A 12,013-nucleotide genomic window follows, 5' to 3' on the forward strand; every position below is an offset into this window, starting at 1 on the left:
GTGTACCAATTTTCACAGAGATCATGAGCAGTCATTTATGATTATCGTTTAGCCAGGAAGACTGAATGTGTTCTTCTTCCTCATTTTATTCATATGTGTCATCTGTCACAATGGTAGATAAATGATATGTATCACTGGGTGGCTGAGCCACAGACTTCACTAATACCTTGTGCCTTTACACATTTATGCACAACTGAACACTATGGTTTGCTATAAAAATCATATAACATTGCATGTCCACATAAGCCCTTCTAAGAATAGAGAGCCCTATGATAATAATTAGGCAATATTTGACCAATGAGAGTTACACAAGACTATTGTGAGCTCTCCCTCTGATTTCATGGCTCCAGGCACTAGGCTTTGACTAAGCCTTTCAACCCCCTTTTTTGCCACTTCCCTACTCAATTTTTCATTGCTTAAAATAAAAAGGTCAGAAAGTAGAATACTGAGCAATTCATAGGTCCAAGACCTTCTAAGATCACAGGGAAACCTATGCTTAATCTCCCTTGAAGTACTGAACACAGGGGATGGAAGGGATTTTTGGTTCTGGGATATGATAGCTACCCCTTGATCAATAGTGAATTTCTGTTGTGTCCACTGGCAGTTACTGGATCAATGTAGCTCCCAGACCAGTTGTCCATGGTGAATTAGATGTTTTAAAAAAGTTAGTTCTATATTAGGTAGGAAGAAGCAAATGTTATAAATGTGATACTAAAATATTTTTATCAAAATCATAATACTAATAATATTAATAAGAAGAAGAAGAAGAAGAAAGAATCAAATCTTAAAGTATATTAATACTAATATTTTAAAAAAGATAGCGTGTCATGCATGGTTCATGATCAGTGTATTTACCTGTATATACTACCCACTGTAGTATATATTTTTTAGAGCGTGATTATCCCATGACTATGATAAGTGATGATTGTTATAAGGACTTTATTTAGTGGCATAATCTTCAGCCTTTAAACACGACTGGGGCTGTTAATATAATAACTGCATAATTTACTGCATTTTTGTGCTTATAACATTGGCGTGGTGAATATGTGTCCATCTTTTTCTTGTCCTCAGAGACCATTTACAAAGCTCAAGCCTCCAGCATCAATATTGGGTTGCAATAAGTGACATCAGCATCACTGAGATAAATAAAGCCATCACAGTTGATACCTTTGCAGCATTTGCTGACTGCCCCATGGATAGATGAGACCCATGACTTAATGCTATAATTATTATGTAATTGTCTTTAACCTCACAAACTGTGTTCAGCCACATTATGTAAAGTAGTCAGGGATGTGTAATGACAGTGTAATCCATCACAGCTTGGGGGACGGTTCTAATGAGATTTCACTTGAGTATGGCAAATCTGAAGAATGCATAGATAGAAGCAACATTAATCTAATTGGGAGATGAGTGCATTGGTGTAAAAGTGTTTCTAATGGCAGGTTTGTTGCCTGACTAATGCAAGAGAGTTGGCTAAGGACCTGAGGCTGATTTGTGGGCAGAGAAAAAAAGGAAAAGGGAAAAGTTTGGGAACCCCTGCTCTAGACAACACCCCCCTTATCAAACAATATTGCTTAGGGCCCCACAACTCTATGCACCAGCTCTTTCAACAACACCTTGTAAGACGCAATCAACAAATGGAAAGAGCAATGTTGTTTTTTGTTAAGGGTGATTTCCAAAAACAACATTGCTCCTTCCATTTGGGGCCCCAATAGTGTAACTGTCTTACTGTTTGTAAAATACACACAGTAAGACATAAAAAATAATAAATAATAAAAAATAAAAAATTAATAAAAAAAAATAAATAAAATGAAATGAATGCGATACAGCTGTTATATAGTGTTTCATGGCTGCAGTGTGTCATGTGACAAGCATGACGCATCACCATGGAAACAATAAGGGGAAACATTCTAAAATAAGTTGCCTTACAAAAAAAAAAAAAAAAAAAAACTCAATCTGAGGGGACAGCTTGAATATTTTTAATTCACCATTGAAAGGGTTAAGTGTAAATAGTAAGTAAATAGTTATAAGGGAAGTATACATAAAAGCTAAATAAAACAAACCAAATAAACATACAAATATGCAAAAATGCCGCGTCCAGCTGCCTAGGGTGATGGAGGATCTCAACAGGGTCTACAGTACGGGCCTCTCGGTGCCACTACCCTTTTGAGGTGAGAACACAGGAGGAGACCGGCTCTACACGGAGGCTATAGAACCTAGCAAATGTGTTAGGGGTCGCCCAGCCCACAGCTCTACAAATATCTGTCAGTGAGGCGCCACGAGCCAGCGCCCAGGAGAATGCAACACTTCTAGTTGAGTGAGCTCACAACCTGAACGGGCAGGGCACACCCTGTGCCTGATAAGCCAGGGTTATGGCATCCACAATCCAGTGGGCCATCCTCTGCTTAGAGACGGCATTCCCCTTCTGCCGGACTCCGTAACAGACAAAGAGCTGGTCTGAGGTCCTGAAGCTTTGTGTCCAGTCTACGTAGCATCTCAATGCTCGGACGGGACAGAGCAAAGCCAGCTGGGTCTGCCTCCTCCAGGGGCAGCACTTGCAGGTTCACCACTTGGTCTTTGAAGGATGTAGTGGGAACCTTGGGCATGTAGCCAGGCCAGGGCCTCAGGATTACCTGGGAGTCAGCTGGCCCAAACTCACGAATCGTCGACCGAAAATGTGTGCAGGTCCCCTACCCTCTTGATGGAATCCAGTGCAAGCAGGAGCAGAGTTTTCAATGAAAGAAACTTTGGCTCAACTGAATGCAAAGGCTTAAATGGGCCCTGCTGTAGTGATTTCAGCACCAGATTCAGGTCCCAAGAGGGTATGGAGGGGGGCCGGGAAGGATTTAACCTCCTGGCCCCTCTAAGGAACCTGATGACGAGGTCATGCTTACCTAAAGGCTTCCCATTTACGGGGTCATGGTATGCAGCAATAGCAGCAACCTGGACTTTGAGGGTGGAGGGAGACAGACTTCGCTCCACCCCTTGCTGCAGAAAGGAAAGCATGACCCCAATCGGGCATCTTCAGGGGGTCTTCTCGGCGAGAAGAACACCACTCGACAAACAGGTTCCACTTCGAGGCTTAAGTGTGTCTCGTAAGACGGTGCTCTTGCCGAAGTGATGGTGTTCACTACCTCCTGGGGCAGGTCACCTAGAACCTCCGCGTCCCGTCCAGGGACCAGACATGGAGTTTCCAAAGGCCTGGACGCGGCTGCCAAACGGTGCCCCGTCTCTGAGTCAGTAGATCCTTCCTCAGAGGAATCGGCCAAGGAGGTGCTGTCACGAGGAGCACTAGTTTGGGGAACTAGGTCCGAGTGGGCCAATATGGCACCACTAGCAAGACTTGCTCCTCGTCCTTCCGGACAGTGAGCGGTCTCTGGAGAAGCAAACAGGTCTACCTGAGCGGCTCCGAACCATCTCCAAATCAGCTGGACCATCAGGGGATGGAGTTGCCATTCTCCTGGGAGCATTGCTCGAGACAGCTCGTCGGCTGTACGGTTGAGCAGGCCCAGAATGTGAATGGCACAAAGTGACCTCAGAACCTTCCGACTCCAAAGGAGGAGCTGGCGGGTGAGTTGTGACATGCAACAGGAGCGCAGACCACCTTGTCGGTTGATGTACGCAACGGTCGTGTTGTCCGTTCGGACCAGCACATGCTTGCCTTGTAAGCGACCTTTGAGACGGTTCAAGGCAAGGTTCACTGCTAACAACTCTAGGTAATCAATGTGCCTCTGCAGCTGCGGGCCCATCCAAACCCCTGAGACTGCATGCCCATTGTACGTGGCCACCCAGCCGTTTGTGGAGGCATCTGTGTAAACCACAGCATGCATGGAGATCTGCTCTAGGGGTACCCCTGCCCGAAGAAACGCAAGATCTGACCACGGGGTGAGGGTTTGGCGACAGGCCAGTGTAACTTGGACCCGGTGAGTGCCGCGCTTCCACGCCCACCTCGGGACTCGGCCATAAAGCCAGTGCTGAAGCGGTCTCATATGTAACAGGCCGAGCGGTGTAAGTGCCGCTGCAGCTGTCATATGCCCCAGGAGCCTCTGAAAAAGTTTCAGTGGGACCGCTGTCCTGCCCTTGAACGTATTCAAGCAGGCTAGCACCGACCGCACACGTTCCTCTGTTAGGCGTGTTGTCTGTTCGACCGAATCCAACTCCATACCGAGAAAAGAGATCCTCTGCGTCGGCGAGAATTTGCTCTTTCCCCAGTAGACCCGAAGGCCCAACAGGTTGAGGTGCCGGAGCACCAGGTCCCTGTGCTCGCACAACTGATCCCAGGACTGTGCTAGTACCAGCCAATTGTCTAGATAGTTGAGAATGCAAACACCCTGCTCTCTAAGGGGAACAAGAGCCATCTCCGCGACTTTCGTGAAGACACGGGGAGGCAGGGACAGCCAGAAGGGCAGGACCTTGTACTGATATACCCGTCCTTCGAATCCAAACTGCAAACCGCCCCCATGCTACTGCTGGAAGTGGTTTTCATCTGTCAGCCACCAGAATGAGCTCCAGATCGCGGCAGCGGCAACGGAACTGGTTCACAGCTCCAAGATGGTCATCTTCCCGCAGTGGGAACATGACTCATCCACAAAAGCTACCTCAGCGTGTTTGCCCAGACACGTGAGGCAGTGATCGTGACCATCACCCATTGCCAGGTAACGACCGCACCCAGAAACGCACGGGTGAAACGGCATCCTTATAAGGACGATCCATCGTCTTTACAAAGACGCACGCATGAAGCTCTTTTAGAGAAATTTGCTCTTTAGGAAATGCTCTTTTAGTGCTGAGGTGCACAGGGGAATTGGCAGCTTGCAACACGACGGGGTAGTGCAACCTGAAGTGTGCAACCCACTCGACTAGGGAACGACCACCACTGAAGCGCCATCTCGCCAACACGCGAAGCTTCTGAGAGCGTGCTGAACTCATAGTTCACAGCAGACACCGCTGAGCAGAACGATACTAATGCTCGGCTTTGAAGCGAAAACCTGGTATGCATTGCACCTGCTGCCTTCTTATACTCACGGCAGCTGGATGCAATAATTCCATGCCAATGTGCATTGGCTCGTTTAGTTTACACTCGAAGTAGATTGGTCTATCGAAGCGATATCCCATTTTCATCGGTCACCGACGTGGCGTCGAGAGTGACCGACTGAAAGGGAACTATTAGTTTACATTTCCAAACATTCATTTTGCCATTAATTGTAATAATCTAGTGAGATTTTTGTTTGCACAAGGAGTCTGACAACAGCCAGTGCTCCAGTGTGTCTGGAATGACATGAAGAAACAGAACAAACCGAGACAGACTAAATCCAGAAGAACTGTGGTAATGTCTCCAAGATGCTTCAAGACACCTACCTGCAAAGCTACCTGAAAAAAAAAAAAAGTATTTTCTATAAAAGTCTTTACTGCTGACTCACTCATCAAAACAGTCTGTTGTTTCCATCTAAAGCGATACCAATCAGGGCTCCAAACTGCGACTAAAACAGTCGCATTTGCGACCATAAATATTAATTTGCGAGTGACGTTTTTGCTGAGGTCACCACTGGCGACTACCCGCCGAAAGCTCCTCAGGATTTAACCTCTAAAAAAGTTTTCTAAGGCGGATGATTTGCTTCATTCTAGCAGCGCCCCGTCTGTGATAAAACGAACTCGAGCCGAAGGTTAATACACACAACTACACCGAGTGTGGACCTGCCGCGTGTACAACAGCTTTCAGCCGAGATCGGCCCATAGAGAAAACGCCGTCTGTCAGCCAGAAGTGTTTTGTAGAGTCGGCGTGGCTCTGGCCCATTATCTTCTCACCGATGCTGAGACTGAACCGACAGATATGCATTTCAGCCAGAATCAGCCCCAGTGTTATTGCTATCTGGGTATATATTTACATGATATAACTTAAAAATTTGAATGCAATGCCTTTTTTCCTAATTGTTTTGCGATCAAATCTTTTGTTATGTTCACGTATTAAACTGAGACGATGCGCATCAAAGTTTTATTGGAAAAAGAGAGTTTCAGACAGTCCTCATCTCTGGCGCACATCAGTGCTGACGCACACAGTCTGATAAACGCAGCTCAGCTGTGCAGCGAGAGAGAAATGACGGAGACGTAAGAAGGGAAAGTGCAGAAAATACAGCATCTATTTCGTGCACAACTTGAACAAACTAGAAAAGGTAAAGCTGTCAGCTGTGTGAATATTGGCAATATCATTAACAATTCTCGTTTATAATAATTACTAATATGGCTTCTTCTAAACAAGATCTTGGTCTGTGTTCTTTTAATGCGTGAACTTCATTATTTGAAGTGCAACTGCCGTCCAGTAATCGCAAAAAGCTATGTGCTTTGTCACTTTTTAATAAAAAGTAACAGCTTTAAAATTATTCCGAATTCATAACGAAATTCAAACAATACAGTTTTGGCGCTCCTTAATGCGGCAGGCGCGGTTGCTTTAGCGCCTCAGTTCAAGGGCAAGTGAACCCATTTAATCTTTATCTTTACTAATATAGTACATAGTGAACATGAATTAACGTCAAAAGGTAGGCTATTTTATAAGAGATCCTACAGTACAACTTACTGAAATGTCTCGTGTAGGAGGAGCCCAAGCTACACTCAGTGGCCAAGTGATGCTTATGCTCCATGATACTGGTACAGATTCTGTGTAATGAACAATTCTTTGTGACTGTAGATTTCAAGCTGTAAAAGACATTTAGTTCCCACTTTTAGTGAACCTTAGTTCCCAGGTCATCTACAAGATGGATTAAAATGCTGATAAAGTCAAGAAAAGATGGGACATAAACACATGACAGTATGATTAAAATGTTAAAATGTAAATAAATAAATAATAATAATCGTAAAATAAATAAAACACGTTTATTCTGTGGCACCTAAAAAAATAATTTGGCTCCTAAGTTTTTCTTATAGGAGCCAATGGCTCCTTACTCGATTTTTTTTGTTTTTAGTCTTTTAAGTTTTTCTTATAGTAGACTGCATCTCGATACAAAATGCTATTATTAAATACTACTATTTATAGATCATGATTAACCACTATAGAGACATCCGAGCCAGGAGCAAATTTCAGAAGATCTGAATGAGGTAATGTTGTTCACAGCGGGTTCATGACCACTGAAAGTATTTAAAGTCTAAACAATTACATCAAGTGATGCAGGGCAACAACTCACTGTATGATGTCACAGACTGAATGCAGTTAGAATGCCTCTAGAAAATCAAAATATTGAGGCAAAAATTCTGCAATCATTTATTCATCCTCATGTCATTACAAACCTGTATGACTTTATTTTTTTTGCATAACAGAAAAGAAGGTATTTTAAAGAATGCTGGTAAACTGTTTTGGTTACCATTGTCTTCCATTGTATGAGTGAATGAATAAATGAATGAATGAATGATTTGTTCGTTCGTTCGTTCGTTCATTCGATCGATCAATCAATCAATCAATTGATTGAATAATTGAATAAAATAAAAATAAAAATAAAATATTGTGATGCATCTCAAGTTTTCTTAGTTCTGTTCCACAGAAGAAAGAAAGTCATACAGGTTTGAAAATACAAGAGGGTAAGTAAATGATGACAGCAAATTTAAAAACAAATAAACAAATAAAAATATATAAGAAATTCCAATAGCTTGAAAGTCATAATCTATTTTCCTTCATGTTAATTTGTGTATTTACAAAGATGGTAAATACTGCAAATGGGAAATATTTCATACTTGATTCAGTAATTAATAGAGATATAGCACACATACATCCATACAGACATCTTTTGATGTGTCTATTTCCTAGAGGATTTGCTCATCTGCAATACATATATAAAATGTTTCTTGTCACGTTAAATCTACATTTATGAGATATCTAAGATTTTCAGAGTGTATGTAAATCTTTTTAAAAATAAATGTTTATTAGATGTACACAAATAGATAGCTTTTTCCCCTTTTACTAACATAAAATTGAAATGCAGGAGTTCAAACCACTGTGCCATATAAAATAATGTTGTTGAGGCTGAAATTTAAAGTCTTACCTCCAGGCTAAACTCATACTCAAACACAGAATGAAAGTGTAAAATGTTTTTAATGTATATTTAACAACAAATACCCAAGTGACTATTCGTGTGCTGTCTCTGAAGAATTTATCTTGCTTAAATATATTAGGCCATGCTGTTGTGAAAACATTCTGTATTCCCACCTCTCGTTCTCTCTTACTATTGTCTTGTTAGTTCACTTTCTCTCATTCTCTAACTCTCCCACTCTCTTTAAACATTTATTCACTGTCTGTGCCTTAAAGGCCCTTTGTGCTTTGTGCTGTTGATTTTTACAACTCTTAAAATACAGAGTAACCATTTATCATTCATAGAACCTAGCAGGCCAGGGCAGACAAAGCCTTGCCTTGTGTCATCTTGTATTATCATCAGAGCAACCATTGCTCCCTTAATGTTGCCTTGTTCTGTGTCAAGGGTAAACTAGATCATATACAGTATGAGAGGAGCAAAACAATCTTCTATCCCATTAAACTGTAAGAGTGGCCTATTTAGTCACATGAAGACAATTCCAGTGGTAAGACAATATACAGTATAACAGCAGATTAATTTTCAAACTCATTATTCTCATTTTCGCGTATCAATAGGGTCTGTAAGCACAGTAATGTCAGGAAACATACATAAAATAATGCAGGTACCAAAGTGAGGAACACTAAGTCACAAATTTTTTGTATCAAAGTTATAAGCCTGACCACAACAATAAAAGATGCTGCCAAGATTCCGTTCCCAGAATCTCTTGCCATATCTCAGCATCTGGCAGTGGGCAAGTGTGTAAAGCTCAAGCTGTTTTATTTTTTCAGTGGTTAATAATACCATTACTTAGAATGCTGGCCAAATACAAGCTCTTTGGAAGTGGTGCTATTTTTACTCCTGGACAATACCGCTCACACAAGATGAAAATTTCCCACAACCCATGGTTTGGGCTTTGCAAAATGAATGAATGAATGAATGACAATAATAATATTAAACAAACACATAAACAAACCAGGCCAGTTATGATATGTTGAGATTTACATCATTCCATACTTGTGTCCCTGAAGGCAAATATAAGTTAACAAACACATTTTAGATGATACCATTTTCTTGATAAAGTATGCCTTCATTAATATATAACCTAGTTTGAGACATGCATTTTCTAAACTCCAATTAACGTAAAGCTCAGGCAATACTGATCTGCATCGTGCCTAATAAATTTGGTGATATTCCCTTATCCTTACTCTACCCATCACCTGTATCTTCCTAGATACTATGTTGATGTATATATATATATATATATATATATATATATATATATATATATATATATATATATATATATATATATATATATATAATATATATATATATATATACTATACATATGTATATATATATATATATATATATATATATATATATATATATATATATATATATATATATATATATATATATATATATATATATATATATATATATCTCTTTTCTCTGATATGACCTCTAGGATGCTGCAGGCAAGGTTCTGGACAGATGGACTATAATGTCTCGGGAAGAGGAGATCATCACTCTTCAACAGTTTCTGCGCTTTGGTGAAACCAAGTCTATTGTGGAATTGATGGCCATCCAGGAAAAGGAGGGTCAGGCAGTCACAGTGCCCTCGTCAAAGACTGACTCTGGAATCAGGACTTTTATTGAAAGCAACAATCGAACACGCAGTCCTGGCCTTCTGTCGCACCTTGAAAACAACAGCCCCTCCAGCATTCACCATTTTGAGAACATCCCAAACAGTCTGGCCTTCTTGCTGCCCTTCCAGTACATCAACCCAGTGTCAGCCCCCATGTTAGGGCTGCCACCAAATGGACTGACCATTGAGCAATCAGGTCTCAGAATGCGAGAGCCAAATCTGCCCAATCAGAGTGAGCCAGTGGAGACTAGTGAATCTGAAGTGTCCCTCTCACCATTTCGTAATGGTCAGAGCCCCAGTCGAGGAACAATGGGGACTTTACCTAACATCATTGAACCTAAGATAGAACCCAACAGAGCTTCACCCATCTCTCCAACACCATCTTCACAGCAGTCCCAGCAACCGCAAACACCAACACACCAATCACAGGGGCAGCAACAACAGCAATCAAGCACTCTGAACAACCACCAGATCCATCACCACTTTGAAAAGAATGAACAATCGAAAACCATTACACACTCTTCTTTCTCTTCCAAAATGCATCGCATGCGTCGAATGGGTGCTACCTCACGTAAGGGTCGTGTCTGCTGTAACTCCTGTGGCAAGACTTTCTATGATAAGGGTACTCTAAAGATCCACTACAATGCTGTGCATCTAAAGATTAAGCACCGATGTACTATCGAAGGCTGCAATATGGTCTTTAGTTCATTGAGAAGTCGTAACCGGCATAGTGCTAATCCCAATCCTCGTCTACATATGCCCATGCTAAGGAACAACCGGGACAAGGACCTCATTCGCTCTAGTTCTGGGACAGCAACACCTGTCATATCAAGTGCCAAAAGTGGCTTCAATCTAACTAGCCCTGGAAGACCACCACTAAGCTTTGCCACCCCTCCTCTTGACCCTATGATACAGTCACCCCTGCAGAGCCCTCTTGTTTTCCCTTCCCTGAAGTCTGTGCAGCCAGTGCAACCTGTGCCACCTTTTTATCGCACACTGCTCTCTCCTGCTGACCTAGTTAGTCCCCCGGTCTCTTTGCCCACCAGTCCAATTTTGCCTACCACAATCAACAGCACATCTCTGACAGACCAGCAACAGATGTTAACTGCTAGCTCCCACAACATGCATGTATCAGAAACATCAATGTTTTCTCATCGCCTACTCACAACTCCCAGTACCCAAGATTCTGTGACTGTCGACCCTATGCCTAAAAAGAAACCTCGCAAATCCAGCATGCCAGTAAAGATAGAGAAAGAAATAATAGATGTGGCAGATGATTATGATGACAAAGATGATGATGATGATGAAGATAGTTGTCATCACCACCACCATCAGCCATCCAACAATGTCAATGGAAACTGCAACAACAACAATAACAGCAGCAGCAGTAGTCATCACTGTGGGGGTAGTGGACATCAGTCTCCAACACACGATGAAATGAGTCCCAGTCTAGCTGTTAGAGGCATGCTCCATCCTGACCAAGAAGAGTTCAGTGGGAGTCATGGCAGTAGAAGCCATGGCGACCTGCGCTGTATTGACAGCTTTACCTCAGAGGACCAAGATCATGAGCGTGATTTTGAAAATGAGTCAGAGACATCTGAATCCAAGATGCTCTACCATGATGAGCTGATGGACACTGACGTACATCAGCCTGTCCTAGACAGAAACCTGGGCAAGGAACACCAGGCGGTAGAAGAACAGGGACACCTACAGAAAGATTTGGAGGACCAAAGCCATTCCCCACCCTCCCAACACCAGCCTGTTATCAAAATCAAGGAGGAGATCAATGATCCTACTTATGACATGTTCTGCATGGGTCAATATAGCCTTTACAATGGAGGTATGGCAGCTGCCGCTGCTGCTGCTGCCAGCATGGCTGCCTTACATGAAAGTTTCATCTCCTCTATGAGCTATGGGACAAGCCCACCAAAATTCACTTCTCAGTCCCCTGACGATGATCTCTGTTCTAGTCCTGATCCCAAGATTTGCTACGTCTGCAAAAAGAGCTTTAAAAGTTCATACAGTGTCAAACTGCACTACAAGAATGTGCACCTAAAAGAGATGCACGTGTGTACTGTGGCTGGATGCAATGCTGCTTTCCCCTCCCGACGGAGCAGAGATAGGTGAGACAAATAACCTTTTTTTCCATCAAGTCAAAGAGATGTAAATATGATAACTGGTAAACTTATAACAGGCCGTTTAGACATGGATATATTTTTTTAAACAATAATGAAACAAAATTTGTTTAATTCACTACACTATACTATACTATACTATACTGTATTATACTATACTATACTATTTTTTAATA

The 12,013-nt window shown here is 42.1% G+C and overlaps 1 protein-coding gene and 1 pseudogene across 1 annotated transcript in view; both read left to right on the plus strand.

The window, feature by feature from the left end:
- bnc2 (basonuclin 2) overlaps positions 1-12,013 on the plus strand; it is a 414,953-nt gene that overhangs the window by 378,167 nt on the left and 24,773 nt on the right. The window contains exon 5 of the mRNA XM_042716310.1: positions 9,523-11,825. Coding sequence (XP_042572244.1) covers positions 9,523-11,825 — 2,303 coding nt within the window. The remainder of the gene's footprint in view (positions 1-9,522; positions 11,826-12,013) is intronic.
- LOC109048290 overlaps positions 1-12,013 on the plus strand; it is a 334,436-nt pseudogene that overhangs the window by 91,269 nt on the left and 231,154 nt on the right.

The sequence above is a fragment of the Cyprinus carpio genome, chromosome B1 (assembly GCF_018340385.1).
Source record: "Cyprinus carpio isolate SPL01 chromosome B1, ASM1834038v1, whole genome shotgun sequence".
Lineage (NCBI taxonomy): Eukaryota > Metazoa > Chordata > Actinopteri > Cypriniformes > Cyprinidae > Cyprinus > Cyprinus carpio.